This window comes from Dysidea avara, chromosome 14 (genome assembly GCF_963678975.1).
Source record: "Dysidea avara chromosome 14, odDysAvar1.4, whole genome shotgun sequence".
In the NCBI taxonomy this organism is placed as follows: Eukaryota; Metazoa; Porifera; class Demospongiae; order Dictyoceratida; family Dysideidae; genus Dysidea; species Dysidea avara.
This window is the reverse complement of record NC_089285.1, coordinates 14549810-14569492: the sequence shown is the minus strand read 5'-3', so window position 1 is coordinate 14569492 and position 19683 is coordinate 14549810. Positions and strand designations below refer to the sequence as shown.

The 19683-nt window shown below is 38.2% G+C and overlaps 1 protein-coding gene across 4 annotated transcripts in view; it reads right to left on the bottom strand.

Moving 5' to 3' along the window:
• Positions 1-6022: 6022 nt before the first annotated feature.
• LOC136244218 (DNA repair and recombination protein RAD54B-like) overlaps positions 6023-19683 on the bottom strand; it is a 41230-nt gene continuing 27569 nt past the window's right edge. For all 4 annotated transcript variants that reach the window (XM_066035770.1, XM_066035772.1, XM_066035771.1 and 1 more), the window contains one exon: positions 6023-6149. In XM_066035770.1, the coding sequence (XP_065891842.1) occupies positions 6124-6149 (26 nt within the window). In that variant the 3' untranslated portion in view covers positions 6023-6123. The remainder of the gene's footprint in view (positions 6150-19683) is intronic.

The window sequence follows — 19683 nt, the reverse complement described above, 5'->3', positions numbered from 1 at the left end:
GGACAGAAGGTTGGTTACTAAATTTAAACTTTACCATATAGAGTAAGTTAATGTTACACATTGGATCTGACGCGATTTTTCAAACCCACCTAGAAATTGCTAGCTATGCCTTTGACGGAGGTCTAGGCCATAGATCTATACTTTTGCATGCAAAATTTCAGACCTGCAGCTTTTTTCATCTAGCTGCAGGAGCTGCAAAAGTGACTTTATATAAGCTAAGCATAAATTGCTACAACTGTACTATATCTATGATCTAAGTGATTGATTGCAAATTGCTGCAATCATGATTCATTATATCAAGCGGATTGCCTTTACATATTGTCCACCCACAGTGGTGGCCTGTCTGTGTACATGTGTGCACCTAAAATAAAAAAATGCTGAGTTCTAAAATTGTTCAGTCACAGATGATTACTGTGTTCTTGTGCACAGTGTACACACATGACATTACCATAGCTACCAGCTGGACTCTGATGAAGAAGTTACTTTATCCCGTCCCCAGGCTGTTCTGCAGCATATGTGACATATTTGAAATTTTTTGGTGATATGGCTTGTCAAAGTCAATGATAGCCTCACGGTGCCCAACTCAGTAACTAGTAATATTCTGAAGTCAGACATTATTTGACTCACCAAAAATTTTCCATGTCAAATTCTTATGCTCTATGGCGTATATTCTGAATGCATAGATAACCCCTGCTTGATATATTGTGCATGTTACATGTAACTAACATTACCTATGTTGTTATAAGTGTCAGTGTACATGTTTCGTGGTTTGGGACATTTCCCTGCATGTTAGATGTGTCGCAACATGCATGGTGTTTGTTGACATGAATGTAATAACACTGCCTTTTAAAACCTTATTTTGATAGGTCATACATGGTTGGCCATTGTGGCTTTTGGGTCAGATTTCAGGCTGTTATTTTGTAATCAGAGGAGGTACGGCACACTCACGTCAGCTCATAAGATTTGTACAGAGCAATTAAAAATAGATTTCATTGAAACTGGGTACCAGTTGAAAGCTTATGCATAATTTAATTGCCCAGTGGTTTGATTGGAGACATCATCACGTAATGAAGGGTTCACTGCACAAAATGGAGGGCAAACTGGAAGAGAATAGCACTGGAAATCGTATTCAAGGTCCCGTAAGCACCAGCTTAGAAGTCAAAATATGCAATTCTCTTTGATAACACTTAACATGTAACATGTGCAACATTTTGAGCAGGGGTATTCTTTATTTGCACTGCATTATGGTGTAGGGAAACACTTGTGTTATTGTTTAGTATTTTTTAACTGTTGAAACCCTTCCCTTCAACATTTGTAATGTTGTTACTAAGGGAACATGTATGTAATGGTTTTCACCTCATTGTTGACCACTGGACAGAGTACGATGTGGTGAGTTGGTGAACTGAGTTTACAATGAAATCTGGTCCACTCGTTTAAACTGATTATTATGTAGAAGGGTCAATTTTTTCTGCAGTGATCCACCAAATGTAGCCTCTTGAGGAAATTTTAATTTCAAGAATAGACGAGTTTCCATAATTTTCTAGTCATGAAGACCTGTTTGCTGTTTAATTCTTATCTCATTATTGCCTTCTCTACTATTATTTCTAATTCTCAAGCATTGTGTAAAATGTAATGAGTCAGAAATGTTTCCAAATGGTGGGTCTGCATGTCTGAAGGGTTACAAACAAGAAGCTATATGATGAGAAGCTGTTATGTTAGTTTGACAATACTACTGTACATCTTGCTTTACAGAGGTGCTCAACTATTGTTGACCATGCAGGCTTAGTGATCATAACAGTCAAATTGTTATGTGTAATGAATAGTTGTACAAGATGAAATGTTATTTTAGTGGTGTATACACAATGCACTTGTGTACTGCTGTGTTCCTAAATGTACATTTTACTACATGAAGATGAAGGATTTAGTGACTTGTGTTTTCTCATTTCAGACATAGAGGCGTCATCCAAACATAGAACTTATTATATTGTTGTATACACTTATACATACATAATGGGAGTGTCATGAAGCTCCAAATATATTATGTGTATATATTATCAGAGAGACAAATACCTACCATGTTAAATACAACAGTACATACACACTGTCAGTAAATGCCAATATTTTATTTATGTACAAAAGCACAATAATAACTCTCTGCAATCTGCTTCTTTCCTCCTTCTTGTATTGTAAGAATGTGTGAAAACAGGATAGTGGAAACTTTTGAGAAACTTGATGCAACCCTCCCCCAGTCTCATCTTTGCAGACCCATTCTCTGGGGTAGTACTTAACAATTATAAGTATATATGTACTCCTTTCAGGTGAGGTTCTTATAACGTCTAAATTTAAAAGGGCCATCTTGGGGAATAGCAACTATATATTTGAAGTAAAATGCATCATGCATAAAAATGCTATGTAACTGTGGCTCACTACCAAAACTACTTGCACTATAACAATGCTGAGTTCAAAGCAGCAAACCTCACTGACCACCCTCCCTCTCCAGTAGTGATCAATCATATATTATCAAATGAGAAGTGACAAACCTTCTGTGATCTCTTGTTATATGGCTTCTTTACTATACAAAACTGCTACCAACAGTGTAATGGAGAAGAGAGCTTAGAAATTTATTGAGGTGTACAGCAGTTGGCATTACTTGGCAATCTGTGGGACTCAGTAAGCACAGTTAAATAGTTTTTAACACGAAAAATGGATAACTTATACTATACATGAGTGAAACAAAATAATTATACAACCAGGTACTAATACTAAGAATAATGATACAACCACAAGGGCAGATCCAGATTTTTTAAAAGGAGGGTTCCACTCTGGAATTGCAACTTCATCCTTAGCTGTAAGTCGAAGACAAAAAAAAGATCATACTTATTCATACAAGGAGAAAAAAAACGAAATTTAAAAATAATTTGTAAAATTACACATGTTTCATGTTACAAGAAAAAATATGCAAGTTTTTATTGGGCAAAGAAGACTCAAATTGATTAAAGCTATACACCATCTTATTCACCTGCTCACGAAGAGTTCGAAAATGTTTGTTTTGTTTTCTGTAGCTCCAACGGTATGCGTGTCACGGGTGTTTGTTTATGATGCGGTAAACGTAAACAAGATTGTCATCATTTCTTCTACTAAACTTCCTTCATATCCATATGCGCAAGTGGCTACAGGGCTAACACTATACCTTGGCTGATGTGGTGAACATTTTAAGCCAAATTACAACGTTGCAGACTAGTCCAAACGGAAGTTATGGCTGCCAATATAGGTGCCTGTAGTTTATTTTCAGTATATATAGTTGCTGTACAAATCGAGTATCTTGCTCTTCCAACTGTCTAGCGCTATAATTCCAAAACTACTCACCACAGAAGGCTGAAACTTTGGTGATCCACTGCAGATAATGCAGAAAAAAAAATTAATTGCGCGAACAAGTCGGGTTTTTGCTGAGATGGTCACGTATGATAAAAGATAAATTTCACAGATTTTCTACTGTAACATACTTAATACTATTGCCATCATGACACTCACCTGAAGGTAGCAGGCTATACCATTTACAAGGAAACAACCCATTTTGACCCTTAAAATGGTAGATGACAAAATACTTGCACAGCCATAATTTATAGAGACCTGTTTTCTCCACAATGCATGACACTTATTGTTGGATGGCAAGGCTGTGCAAGACTGTGCTTTATGTTGGTATTCTCACAATTGAACAAGTGTAAGAATAAAAAGCAAAGGAGGTCATCTACATTTGCACAGGAAGTTGCACCTATGAGTGGATATTTAATTCTGTAAAAGGAGTATAGCGATGACTGAAGTAGGGATTGTATGTCCACTAGTATAGCTGCATATGTATGGTACAAATCTAAGGCACTGTTGAACTACTGTTATTTTCTGATCAAAGTGGTCAATTTGTACCTTCTTATAGTGGTTGCTAATGATATCATTCAGTATGATAGTACTAAATAGTATAGGGGTTTGGGCTTCTTGCCTATAAAATTACACACAAAACCAGCCTCACTTTTCCTTCATAACAGCTTGGCCATATTGGTTCGGCATAACTAACAAGCATAACTTGACTATGGATAAAGTTATGGTACATACAGGCTTGATTTCTAATGTTGCTTCAGCCCAAGACGTACGTTTTTACCAACCTCAGTTGGACTTGCATTTGTCCTCCTTTGTCTTTCCCCACTACTATAGGTGTTGATTTGCAGTAAGCTTCAGTGCAGCTGGTTGGCACAAGGATTGTCTGTAATTTTGGAAGTGACTGGATTGATTGCAGAGGCGCTCCTCATGCTGTTCTTGTTTGTAATACTGTACAATGGCTATATGAAAATGACGTGGAATGGCCATTTACTTTCCAGTAATTGATAGCCAGGGCATGCATTTAATCACATATAGTGACCGAATTCATTCACAGAGGCACCTTCTAGTACTGTTCTTCATTTGTAATGAATTATAGCAGGTGAAACAAGTTGAAAATGAAACAGAATGGCAACATTATTTTCCATTGGTTGATATTTGGGGCACACGTTACAATTATTTAATATGTCTGGTTGACGCCAATTCATGAGTCATATGTAAATTATGTTGCATAAAAAGAAACAAACAAGTTTAAGGGAAGATTGAAAGCAACGAAACAACAAGTTCATGCAATTGGTGCAGAAAAGCATTGACATTGATGCCATATTAACAATTCATCTACAACATTAAAGTTCCCTTTTGTATCAGTGCAGCTAGTTATAGAAATCCTTTGATGATGTTTGACAGAGCCATAATCAAAAATAATAATGGAAACTTCAAGGCATTCCCCTCTGCAGCAATTTCCACATGACAGAATAAAAATATTGACATTTGGATCTTCTTTAAAATAATTGGAATGCAGGCACACAGTCTACACAGCATTTTGGAAAGGGGCTTCACTGTAATGACTGTTCTATTAGAGTAGTTAATAATAATTCTTATCAGAGTAGCTATATATTTACCCATGGCAAATTATTGTTCAGAATTTATATTACATATACAGCTACATTCCTGAATGTCTCTCACTAATTCTGATATTACCAGAGTTGGGGTAATTACTTCAGAAAAAGTAACTAGTAACTAGTCACTCATTACCTTCATTCCATGCAACTTCAGGTAGTTATTTTTTAAAAGGTAACTAAGTATTTAGTTACTTTCATAATATAAATTATGCTTGTTTGTTAACTTTTGTAAAATAATTTTGCAATTGTTAGCTCATGAAGTGAACATGTAGTACAAATGTGCACTAAAAATAATAATACATATTTCAGCTCAGTTTCAATTATTGTTATGTCTGTTACTCAAGCTGAATCACGAAGAACAGTACACAGAATGTGTCTACTTAATGTGGCTGTAGCATATATGGGACAAAAATTGAAGTGGTCTTGCTTTTAAAGCATAGTTACTATGTAAATATTGTAATTAGTTACTTATAGTTACAAGATACAGTGTACCTTGTAACTAGTTACACTTTCTATAGGCATTGTTTTTGTCAAAATTTCCAGAGAACAAGACATCTTACTGATGCCACAATCAAAAGTGATACATCTAAAAACACTTCATTAGAATTCTTGATGAAACATCAAACACTTTCATCAACGTGAAACTGTCATATCACTCACAAAAAATGTCCTTTAAAAACTTCCACCTACAGTGGAACCTGTTATCTGAACCCCTTGGAACCAGGAGTGGTCCATAAGTCTGACAAGTCCATATCTCGAAACAGTGTATAAAACAGGATAAAGAACATTTAAATTTTTTTTAGTATTATCAACTACCCTAATAGAACAGTCACTACTCTAATAGAGCAATCATTTCTGTAGTTCACTTAACCGAGAATCTGGATAAGTGGGGTCTGGATAACCGAGATTCCACTGTATACAGTTTGTACTTGCAAGTTCCAACCAAAGGATACACATAGGTACTGGTCTTGTACACAAGTATTTAGCTACAGAACACTTGTACTTTTCTCTGAAGTACATAGCCCCATACCTTGCATTATCAACATGATATTCATTGTTCATGAGTATATATGAGTATGTACAAATATTTTAATGATTAGTTACTTCATTAGTAAATATGAATGTTATTCCATCATCTAATGCTCCCAGGAGATCTCTCTACAAAAGAAAGAACAGGATGATAGCTTTATACTAGTAGATAACATTTAAGAGATTATACACTGCACATCAAATAGTACTTTACGACAGTACTGTATATCAGGGATACACCTTCATACACCATGATAGCATACAATCAAGCCCAAAAGTGCCTTCAGTGCAACCTGAAACGTTTCTAATACTGTACGCACGGAATTTATCATGGTACGTAATTTTCAGATTTTGCGGTTAACACAGCAACCAAAATCCGTGACAATTTCACAACGTGCAATGGATTCGACAATGACCAGTACTTTAACCATCAATATCTGCATTCATGGGCTCATATGGACATTTAATTCCTACTTTAGTATATGTCTATAGGATTTTTACTAGTATGTCTAACATCACCTTGTGGTTTGCCCATCCTTGTATAAACATCTTTTTTGCAAGTGTTTAACAACTACATATCACAGTTTTTTTTTTTTTGTTTTGCAGATTATTATAAGCCAACACAACAGCCTCCAGCAGAAACTTCTATGATTAGAAAAATCTGAAAGATACAATTAATTTCCCTGAATAATCTCTGTGATTGTTGACAACATTAGAATTGAGGCAAATGCCATTCAAACAACTTATTAGCAGTTACAGTACTGGTGCCACAGGCAACTAGTAAAATAGTGTCAAGAAGAGCAACCCCTAAAACAGGCTAGTATCAAGAGTTTATAATTTATATACTGAGGAGAGTATCCTACTCTCATATACCCCTGTAGAAGGGCGTATCGTGAAGTTATGATGTAACATTTCCAAGTTCGCCCATTTCTCTTTGTATAATTAATGATGTCATTAATTGAACATAATATCGTTAATAAAATCATAGTGCTTCGCAGTATAGTTACTGCTCATATAGCAACGGAATTCATGGTAACTTCAGAGACAGTGAAATGGACTTTAGTCCCCAGAGACTTATATTGAAGAATTTGCTACAGAAGACGTTTGGGGGCTGTGCATGCATGTCTTCTCCGTTCTTTACACCAAGGTATACGCCCCTTAGCACTATGCCCCCACAGTGTCTGAACGATTTGATTGACTCACCTGTGTCAAGCTCACCAGTTTCAAGCTCACCACTTGTTTCTACCAAGAGTCCTATCACGTGTGAGCAGTTTTCTAGCTCAAATTCAACTTCTTGTTAAAGCCAGTTCGACACAGTGTGGCACCAGCCAGATGTGAGCACAACGTATAGGGGAAGCTTATTGGAGATAAATATTGGTGAAGAAAACCATTACAACATTTTGAAAACTTATTAAGCAGCTGTTTTCCTCAGTTGAAGGCTAACTTGCACAGGAGTACACATGGAGCCACTGCCAGTGTACTAGAAATTACTCATGGACAAATGCATAGCTGCCCTCCAGCTGGATAGGTCTACCGTGTGAGGCTAGTTGTTCCTTGTAAAGCTGAAGAGTACCAGTATTACACACAAATTTTGTTCAACACCATTGAGGAAGGAAATTTCGCTACTGAAGAAGAGTTTATAATGTTATACATTGCTTAAGTGTAACGGTTACGTGTTCTGTCCAGGGATTGGTCATACTGAGTACATGGAAAGGTACTACAGTAATCTGGTTTCATTCTGCCCAAGTCAGAATAATGGAAGCACCAGGTACATGTAAAAGGATGTCTTTGGTGGTTTAAGCTTCCAAAAAAATGCTACCACTGAAGAAAAAGGAGCAGATGAAGTATGCTGTAGCTTTGGTAAACAATTAGGTCGTGATCTTGAACATCAAAGAAGAAAATCCTTGTTAGATAGTCCTGCAAAGAGAGCAAACCGGCAAGCAGCTGGTTCAAACTATTTGTCTCTAACTAGTGGAGAGAAACGAAAACTCAACACTTATAAGCGAACATTTAAGACAAATTAGCCAAGTATGCAGACTCTGATGTTTTGCTAGATGATGAACAACATGACGAAATGTGTCAAATTGTTGAAGAAGTTGAGAAGGATAGTGAACAACTAAGTGCAGTTCTCAAGGAAGCAGCTACATATGAAGTTGAGAATTCGTTAAGAGAGGTTTGGCTAATGGATAGGTAGAGAAGGGAATTTATGAAGGATCAGATTAAGAATGGTAGCTAATATATACTATACTATTTGAATGCATGTATTTATTTCATCGTATAGATAACAGTCAGTGTAGTAATCGCTAGAATCTAGTCACAATTCGCATTGGTAAGTAAATTCATGCTTATTATCATATAAATAGGTTGAAGTATATTGCATACTCATGATACTGACTTTGTCTCCAGCAACACATTATTTACTGGAATATACATAGGTGAACACATGTGCGTATAGCCAGACTTTTGGTGGTGACAAATGAGGATATACACGCTGCACATGCAGACTGGGTGCTCAGTTCTATATTGAAGATTTTAACACAGTTTTGAGTTTGTGCAACACATGCAGTGGAGCCCTGCATGTACTCTGTAAATATAATATATACATACTTCATGCATGCATATAATCTGTATGGTGTAACTGTATAATGATTGATTTTTACAGCTTTGGCAGTTTATTCTAGAAGTCCAGCTGCTTATGAAGCTTTGAAAAGCTTTGGTATCCTGAAACTGCCATCCTGCAGCACAATGCAGGCATACACCAGCTGTTTTTTACATGAAGGAGGCTCTACCTGGGAATCCATCGGTGAACAGGCTTGTGTATGTATTAGAAACAGTGCAGTGTATCTGGCAAGCAGATGCCAATGGGTAATGGAGTTCTCATTTTTGATGAAGTTAAAGTAATATTGCGTTTGCTATGGAGTTCACGAAGTCAGAAAATCGTTGGCTTAGCAATGACTGCAGAAGACCAGGTGTCCCTTCATGACTTATACCAACAGTTTAGCAGAGATGGAAAAGTCAAGCAAACATCTTACATCCTGCAATTTCTTTGGAGAGACTTGACCTCAGAGTTTGATATACTGTAATACACCCATATTATTCTACTGCTGAGGTTTTTTCAGCCAAGTTTGTCTGTTTGACACTATTTAACTGTTTCAGGTAATCAATATGTGTATGTATTTTTATGTAGTATCACTGCATATGTATGTGTGCAGTATGTATGCATGTGTTTAACATTAGTATAGTCCCACATATATATATCTAATCCAAAACAGCCAAGCTGTAAAAATAGTGTGCGGCCCTCAGAAAGGCTATGGTGAAAAAAGATGTGAAATCCAAGGTGGCGGCCAAGAAATGGCTGTGATGGTAGGTTAATGGTAAAAATTTTAATAACAACAATTCAGGTGAATTTTTGTGCCGCTTCACAAAATTTACCTGAATTGTCATTATTAAAATTTTTACCATTAACCTACCATCACAGCCATTTCTTGGCCGCCACCTTGGATTTCACATCTTTTTTCACCATAGCCTTTCTGAGGGCCGCACACTATTTTTACAGCTTGGCTGTTTTGGATTAGATTTCATTTCTTTTTGTATTTGTATACCCCAAAGCCGGCCTATGGCCAGCTTTGGGAATTTTTTAACCTATGTTTTTTTCTTTACTACAGGAAGAAGAAAAGATGAAGTAAATGTACAAATTATATATATGTGACCGGATTTGCGAAAAGGGGTCTTCCACACACATCCAATTTACGAACTTTGGCAGTTCATAATGTCAGATAGGAAAATAGTATTGCCTTGAAATTTGGACAGTGATGAGTAACAACATAGGTTAATGCATGAACAAAATTTCAGGTTAGTATCTTCTTTGAGCACAAAGGTATGGTCATTCAAGTTCATAGAATTGGATGTGTGTGGAAGACCCTTTTTCGTAAATCCGGTCACATATAATACATATGTGACCGGATTTGCGAAAAGGGGCCTTCCACACATCCAATTTGCCAACTTTGACAATTGATAACTTCAGATTGGAAGGAGCTATTGCCTTGAAATTTGGGCAGTGGTGTTTTCTTTGCAGCTGAACTCTCTATATGATGGTTTCTTTGTAGCTGAACTCTCTACAAGGTAATTTCTTCTAGCTGATCTCTCTACAGGGTGATTTGTTTGTAGCTGAACTATCTACAAGGTAACTTCTTCTAGCTGATCTCTCTACAGGGTGATTTGTTTGTAGCTGAATTCTGTACAGGTGATTTGTTTGCAGCTGAGCTCTTTACGGTTTCTTTGTAGCTGAACTCTCTACAAAGTAACTTCTTCTAACTGATCTTTCTACAGGGTGATTTGTTTGTAGCTGAACTATCTACAAGGTAATTTCTTCTAGCTGATCTCTCTACAGGGTGATTTGTTTGTAGCTGAATTCTGTACAGGTGATTTGTTTGCAGCTGAGCTCTTTACAGAATGGTTTCTTTGTAGCTGAACTCTCTACAAGGTAAACTTTCTAGCTGATGTCTCTACAAGGTGACTAGTTTGTAGCTGAACTCTCTACATGGTGGTTTCTTTTTGTAACTGAACTTTCTACAAGGTGACTTCTTCTAGCTGATCTTTCAATTGGGTGATTTGTTTGTAGCTTCACTCTCTACAAGGTAACTTCTTCTAGCTGATCTCTCTACAGGGAGATTTGTTTGTAGCTGAACTCTCTACAGGTGATTTGTTTGTAGCTGAATTCTGTACAGGTGATTTGTTTGCAGCTGAGCTCTTTACAGAATGGTTTCTTTGTAGCTGAACTCTCTAAAAGGTAACTTCTTCTAACTGATCTTTCTACAGGGTGATTTGTCTGTAGCTGAACTATCTACAAGGTAATATCTTCTAGCTGATATCTCTACAGGGTGATTTGTTTGGAGCTGAATTCTGTACAGGTGATTTGTTTGCAGCTGAGCTCTTTACAGAATGGTTTCTTTGTAGCTGAACTCTCTACAAGGTAATTTCTTCTAGCTGATCTCTCTACAGGGAGATTTGTTTGTAGCTGAACTCTATACAAGGTAACTTTTCTAGCTGATGTCTCTACAAGGTGACTAGTTTGTAGCTGAACTCTCTACATGGTGGTTTCTTTGTAACTGAAATTTCTACAAGGTGACTTCTTCTAGCTGATCTTTCAATAGGATGATTTGTTTGTAGCTTCACTCTCTACAAGGTAACTTCTTCTAGCTGATCTCTCTACAGGGAGATTTGTTTGAAGCTGAACTTTCTAAATGATGGTTTCTTTGTAGCTGAACTCTCTACAAGGTAATTTCTTCTAGCTGATCTCTCTACAGGGAGATTTGTTTGCAGCTGAACTATCTACAAGGTAACTTCTTCTAGCTGATCTCTCTACAGGGAGATTTGTTTGTAGCTGAACTCTCTACAGGTGATTTGTTTGAAGCTGAACTTTCTAAATGATGGTTTCTTTGTAGCTGAACTCTCTACAAGGTAATTTCTTCTAGTTGATCTCTCTACAGGGAGATTTGTTTGTAGCTGAACTATCTACAAGGTAACTTCTTCTAGCTGATCTCTCTACAGGATGATTTGTTCGTAGCTGAATTCTGTACAGGTGATTTGTCTGCAGCTGAACTCTTTACAGAATGGTTTCTTTGTAGCTGAACTCTCTAAAAGGTAACTTCTTATAACTGATCTTTCTACAGGGAAATTTGTTTCTGGCAGAATTTTCTACAGGGTGATTTCTTTGCAGCTGAACTCTCTACATGGTGGTTTCTTTGTAGCTGAACTCTCTACAAGGTGATCTCTCTACAGGGAGATTTGTTTGTAGCTGAACTATCTACAAGGTAACTTCTTCTAGCTGATCTCTCTACAGGGTGATTTGTTCATAGCTGAATTCTGTACAGGTGATTTGTTTGCATCTGAGCTCTTTACAAAATGGTTTCTTTGTAGCTGAACTCTCTACAAGGTAACTTCTTCTAACTGATCTTTCTACATGGCAATTTGTTTGTGGCAGAATTTTATACAGGGTGATTTCTTTGCAGCTGAACTCTCTACATGGTGGTTTCTTTGTAGCTGAACTCTCTACAAGGTAACTTCTTCTAGCTGACCTCTCTACAGGGTGATTTGTTTGTAGCTGAACGATCTACAAGGTAACTTCTTCTAGCTGATCTCTCTACAGGGTGGTTTCTTTGTAGCTGAACTCTCTAAAAGGTAACTTCTTCTAACTGATATTTCTACAGGGCAATTTGTTTGTGGCTGCATTTTCTACAGGGTGATTTCTTTGCAGCTGAACTCTCTACATGGTGGTTTCTTTGTAGCTGAACTCTCTACAAGGTACTTTCTTCTAGCTGATCTCTCTACAGGGAGATCTTATCTACAAGGTAACTTCTTCTAACTGATCTTTCTACAGGGCAATTTGCTTGTGGCAGAATTTTATACAGGGTGATTTCTTTGCAGCTGAACTCTCTACGTGGTGGTTTCTTTGTAGCTGAACTCTCTACGTGGTGGTTTCTTTGTAACTGAACTCTCACCAAAGTAATTTCTTCTAGCTGATCTCTCTACAGGGTGATTTGTTTGTAGCTGAACTCTCTACAAGGTAACTTCTTCTAGCTGATGTCTCTACAAAGTCACTAGTTTGTAGCTGAGCTCTCTACATGGTGGTTTCTTTGTAACTGAACTCTCTACAAGGTGACCTCTTCTAGCTGATCTTTCTACAGGGTAATTTGTTTGAAGCTGAACTCTCTACAAGGTAACTTCTTCTAGCTGATCTCTCTACAGGGAGATTTGTTTGTAGCTGAACTCTCTACATGATGGTTTCTTTGTAGCTGAACTCTCTACAAGGTAACTTCTTTTAGCTAATCTCTCTACAGGGAGATTTGTTTGTAGCTGAACTCTCTACATGATGGTTTCTTTGTAGCTGAACTCTCTGCAAGGTAACTTCTTCTATTGATCTCTCCACAGGGCGATTTGTTTGTAGCTGAACTCTGTACATGGTGGTTTCTTTGTAGCTGAACTCTATACAAGGTGATTTTTTCTAGCTGAACTATCCATTTCCATAGTAGCATGAACTCCCTACAAGGTAACTTCTTCTAGCTGATCTCTCTACAGAGTGACTTGTGTGTAGCTGATCTCTATACATGTTTCTTGTTTCTAGCTGATCTCTTGAATTCTCTTCAGGGTGACTGCTCTATTAGGATGACTGCTCTATTAGGATGACTGCTCTATTAGAGTATCTCGATCTCGCACTTGCTGCACCAAGTTGGATTTCGTGTTATAACTACGTGGCTTTAAGTCTGATTCTTCTACACCATTGATGAGCCTTTCTAAGATGGTTACTCCATCTGTACAACGATTTTCAAAGCATTACCCCAAGCGGTTTATCTGGTAGGCGTGGCAAGCAGTCGTTATTTTTATTAGCTAATTTCGATTGCGTAATTGTTACACACTGTTGGTTTTTTCGTTGTATCTTCCTGTTTTTTAGCTCGATTTCTTTCAAACCACAAAAGGTTTGAGGTTCAATAGTTAACCTATTCACTCACCGATTTTCAGCTTCTTCCCATACGCGGTTTACCCTGTAGGCGTGACAACATATTGGTGTTAATTTTCGTGAATAATCGCTCATAACTCTTTGCCTGTTTATCGTATTCCAGCCAAAGTTGGTACCGAGATGTGCCTTTATATCCCCCTTCTGTGTGCCAAATTTCAAGGCAATCGGATATGGCGTTCGAGTTTTATAGCAATTTTTGTAAGTGTGCGACAAGAAAAAGAAAAATAAGAAGAAGAAAAAAAACGAAGAAACTGAGCCAATTTTTGAAGTCGCATATCTCGGGAACGCGCGAAGCGATTTCGCTCAAATTTGGAATGTGGAGTGCTGCAGTTGGAGGGAATGTCCACAGCAAAAATCGTCTTGTTTCATCAAAGAAGCACAGAGCTACGGAGGTGCGAAAATTGCGTTTTCTTTCTTCCTGTCAATATACTCACGGGTGTTACGCGCCGGCTTCTTGGGCCGCACGACACACTACCGTGTGTCTTGATAGCTGTGTTTCTATATAAATTTTGTTATTAGATACATGGATTGACAACAAGTGCATTAGTCTGTGATGGTTCATCAGCCAACATGACTGTGATTAAGTCAACCCACAGTTGTTCGGGTGCCTATGGCTTTGATACAAAACAAAAAGACCCATATGCTGTGAAGCCATGGTTCACTAATTAGCCCTTTCAATCCACCTCAGAATTTTTTTTGGCTAATTTGTCGAAGTTACCAGGTAATTAATGCACCTCAATATTAATTTAATTCTTTGCTCATGAACACAGTTAAAGAACATGTCAATGCCCTTCATTCCTCTCGTAAAGGAGGTAACAAGAAATTCACATTGAATGAAAACCATTTTGGTTGGAAGACCATCATAAAGCAAGAATGCCACTGAGTCAGTAATGGAATAGCTAGAATGGTACCAAAATTACGGGAAACACATATAATATGAGATAGTTGGACTAAACTGAATGTCTCACCAGCCATGCAGGTGATGAGTTAATATTTTCTTATGCAAATAAATAGACAATACCTTTTGATTTACAGCAAGAACAAGTAATGGGAGAGCTATTTCATTACATCAGTCAGGATCCTACTGATATTTTAGAAACAAAAACCACGTTGCAATATTTGGAATCATGCCATTGCATCTTTGAGAGAGGATTTCTTAGCCATGATCCTATTTTCAGTATGGATGCAAGGATCTTAACATCTATTAACAAAGGGTACTCATTTTTTACCTAGTGGCACAGTTCCCTGGTCAATGCTTAACATTGCGTATTACAAGCTTTAATCTGTGTCTGTACTGATAGATGGAACCATCCATACCTATCACTCATTTCTTGGCATGACAAAGTGAGTATAATATATTACACAGTAATATTGTTATTTAACGTGAACTTATATACTTCTTACAGCTTGGGATCTGCTCAGAATTTATGTGTATGGGTTTAACACATTTTGCAGTGACTTCCTGCACCATCATCCTGGTTATTTTATTAGCCCACTACGTCTTTCAGGTAGTGCAGTAGAAATATTGTTTAGCCAGTACAAAAGATTGGCTGGTGGAAAGCTAGATGCTGCTAACTATGTTACAGCAAGAGCAGCACAGTTAATCCAACAAACAGTGTTACTACAACTACCGTAATTACAAGCTGCATACTCCAGAAATCTTACTGAAAAGAAAATAATATGGTGATGAACCAACTCAGCAATAAGTATTGATATCATATATAGCTATACTTTCAGTTGTTATGTACCTATATATATATATACAGCAAAATAAATACAATACAATTTAATTGAGTTTTACTTTATAATTCATGCATCATAGTAGTGGAATTAGTAGACTTCCAACGTTAAATGAGTTAATAATTTATCTCGTAAATTCTGGCCTGACACACTAGCTTCTCCTTGCTTTCTTGCTGTTGCATGTTTAAATGAATCAAGAAATTCTTGTATCTGAGTGTGGCAGAGCTTAGCTGTAAACTTATCAGACTGCAGATGAATTTAACTCTTCTGGATAACTAAAACGCGTAGCTACTACATTTATAAAAGATTCTCTCAGCTCTGGTTTACTATTTACAGTGTCCACAGTTACTTTTACAAGTTTATCACCATGAGTCTTGGAAGTTCGTTTCATTAGCAATACCTTTTACACACACACATCAACCTCTTTCAAGAAAGGTATTAGTTCTTTGCAGGGAAAATGCATATGACCTTCATCTCTATACTTTAGGTATTCTGGCACGCTATTCTTCTCAGCAGCTCTTAGTACATGGAGAATGTGAATCTTGTTTGCTACTACATCTTTGTTGCTTGTTGTACTGGATTTTATTGCTTTATAGCAATTATGCAGCAAACTTGACAGCGTCACACCACCAAATCTATAATAAACATCTATAGTAGCCTGCTCAGCCTTGAAATTGCAAGATAACTATTGTGCAGTAACTCCTTATATACCTCAGACAAAAAAACAAGCATAAAGATTTTTGCTGCAATGCTGTTAATGCTCGTCTCACAGCTACTGTACAAAACAATCCACTTCCGTCTAACCAATTGTATTTCTCTGGTTGATTCATCGCCAGGAAACACTCCAACTCATTCGCATCCTCCACTAACAGTGGACTGTACTTGTTATGCCACTGAAATTGAAACAAGATGTACTTGTCTTTACCTGTGAAATAAAAATGCTCTTAATTAAATATGGCATAGCTAGCTAAGTCTGACACACGTACACAGACCCATGCATGCCACAGAATTATAGTGTACAGCTGAAAAATTATGAGTTTGACCGTTCCAGTGGCCAACAAAAGTGGTTCTTTTTCAGCTGTGCATGCCGAAATAATTGCTGTGTAACTACAAAGCATTTAGCTACCTGCTGAATAGCTTTCATAAGTTTTACAAAACACTCCTTTTAAAAAGGTAATGACAAAATGTAGCTCATTGGCTTTAATCCGCATGCTAAATGCTCTTGCATCACTGCAGGTGTGGCCTTGTAATTCTCAGTGACTTTAATCCACACGCTAAATACTCTTGCATCACTGCAAGTGTGGCCTTGTAATTTAGAACAAGTTTGTTCGAGGGTGAGAGACGACAGGGTATCCACACTGTATTGACAAATAGTTTGCAAAACAAGAAAATGGTCTTGTTTCCGTAAGACTGCTTGAAACTTCTTGCTTGGTTCACCACTATCCGGTGAAGGCTCAAGATAGTAGCCGTCATCAAATACATCCATGAAACCGGCTGGCCCCTTAGATACAAAACTGCTCGCATGACGGTTTTTAGCACACTACAAACACTATTCACTAGTGTGTTTTATGGCTTCACATACATCACAAACCACAACATCTTGTCGTTATGTCATAACTTCACGATATGCCCTTCTACAGGGGTATATGAGAGTAGAATACTCTCCTCAGTATATATATATATATATGTGTGTGTGTGTGTGTGTGTATTATGAACTCTTGCTAGTATGTAACGACGGGTTCACGTACTGGCGACAGGAACAACACCAAAACACAATAGCCAATCTAATAATAGTAACGTGTACAACGCACATGCGTACAACATCAATAATACATATTAGTTACCTACTGTAGTACAAATACAGTTATAATAAGTTTGTCACATTGTTACACTACTCCTCCTCCAGACTTTTGTGTCCTCACAAATTATTCATTGCGAACATAGTCAGTAAAACGTGTAGGTGGTCCACAGCTTCGGAATGGTCGAGTAGTGGGGGTTGCGTCATGTGGAGCAGTAGGGTATGAGTCAGGTGGAGGATTGCTAGCTGAGCTGGTATACCCGCCAACTGGTTCTAGAACAGATTGGCATACTACATCTGAGTATAAGCGACTGATAGCAGGTGATGTACCAGAAGGAGCAGAGACTCCTTGTGGTGTCCCATAGCATAGCTTCAGCCAGTTGTGATGAACCACCATTTCTTTAAGAGAACCAATTAGCCTGATATGGTAGTTGGATGTATTAAATCAGTCAATCACAGTGTGAGGTCCCCTCCATTGTGATGTGAGCTTCTTTGTATGTCCAAGACCCACAGCAGGGACATACAACCAGACCCAATTGTAAAAGGTACATACGGTTTCCCTTTGTCATAACGCTGCTTGTTGCGGTGGTGAGCTAACTGAATTTGACATCTCACAGGCTGGTAAGCAGAAGTAAGTGAACAATGCAAAGCATCCAAGAATGCAGGCAATTTCTTAGTGTTTGGTTGTGGGAGGCTACCAATCATAGCATAAACTGGGAGTGTAGGCGAACAACCAAAAGTGATATGGAAGGGGCTAAAGCCAGTGGCATCATGGATGGAAGTATGGTATGCAAATAATACTCTGGGAAAGTGGACATTCCAGTCAGTTTGGTGATCATTGACCACCATTGACAACATTGATTCTAAGTACGATTGAACCATTCTACTTGACCATTCCCTTGAGGGTGATAACCACTTGTGTGAGTCAGCTTAATTCTGAGACGTTCACAACTGCTGCCACGAGATTACCAATCAAATTAGCCCCTTGGTCACTATGGATGTAATGAGGCACTCCAAACCTGCAAACAACCTCAATCAAAAATGTTGCTAAGGTTTCTGCATCAGTTGACTTAACCGGGAATGCTTCTACCCACTTAGAAAACAGGTCTGTTTTCACCACAATAATATTATATCAATTTTCAGCAGAAGATAGTGGCAGTGGCCCCATAATATCCCACGAGAGCTTCTCAAATGGGTAATCACTAGTGATAGTACCCAGTGGTGCGTGCTGGTTTACATTGCTGGCAATGCTTACATTCTCTGATCCAAGTAGAGACATCAGATTCGTAACCAGGCCAGTAGTAGCACTCCTTAACTTTCTCCAGTGTCTTGTGTACTCCAAGATGGCCTGACTGATTGTGAAGTTGCTGCAATACAGAATGTTGAAAACTAACAATCTGGGTGTTCCCAGCAGATGATGATGAATACCGGTACACTCTACACAAAAAGCCATCCTCAGAAAGGCATGCCTCAAGCCTGGTGTTACGTTGGAGGGAATGGGTTGTCCATGACCTAAATCTTGGATGATACCGGACAGGGAAGGGTTACCTCGCTGGGCGGTCTTGATGGCATCATGATTGGTTATCTGGTACAAGACTGGCAGAATGGATTGCTGTGCTGAAGGTATTCTTGACATAGTGTCAGCATTGTTATGAAGTTTGCCAGGTCTATGCTTGAATGAAAGTTGAACTGTTGGAGGTATAGCATCCATCTAGTCAAATGGCTACCAACATCTCTGAGATCCTTTAGTGAAGTAAGAGGATCATGATCTGTCATCAGCTCAAAAGAGAAATCATAGAAGTAGGGGTAGAATTCTTTCACTGTCCCTACAACAGCCAGTGCTTCATGTTCTATGGTTGAGTAGTTCTGCTCAGCTTTCATTAATTGGCGGCTCCAGTAACTTATAACAGTTTCCTGATCAGCTTGGAGTTGGCTAAACACAGCACCAATAGCAGTCCGATGCGTCAGAGTGTAGGACAAATGCACAAGTGAAGTTGGGGTAGCCAAGGATAAGGGAGGTGGTGAGCTTGGATTTCAGCATGTCAAATGCATTTTGGCACTTGGTAGTCCAATGAAACAACTTCTTTTTACCTTTCAACAATTTATGAAGTGGCTCTGCAATGCTGGCATAGTTGTAGATAAATTTACGGTAATAGTTTGTCAGGCCAAGGAATTGCTTAAGTTCCTTTACAGTATTTGGGGCAGGGAAATCTGAGACAGCAGACACTTTGCGAGGGTCAGGCTTGACACCATCAGCTGATACAACATGTCCCAAGTACAATACCGTGGGTGCGCATCATGGTGGGTCATTAAGTTGAGTTTTCTGTAATCAATACAGAAATGTCATGAACCATCCTTCTTCCTAACCATTATAACTGGCGATGACCAAGGGTTAGCACTTGGGCAGATGACATGTTGGTCTAGCATACGTTCAACTTCACTCTGAGCAGTACCCTTCAATGCTTCAGGAAGACGCCTCATTGGCTGCCGAATCGGTGATCCTGGTAGTGGGTATGGTATGTTTAACCACTGACGTGTACCCACTAGGGCCCTCAGCAGAACCAAAAATATCACAATATTCAGTCAACAAACTGATCAGCCTAGTCTTC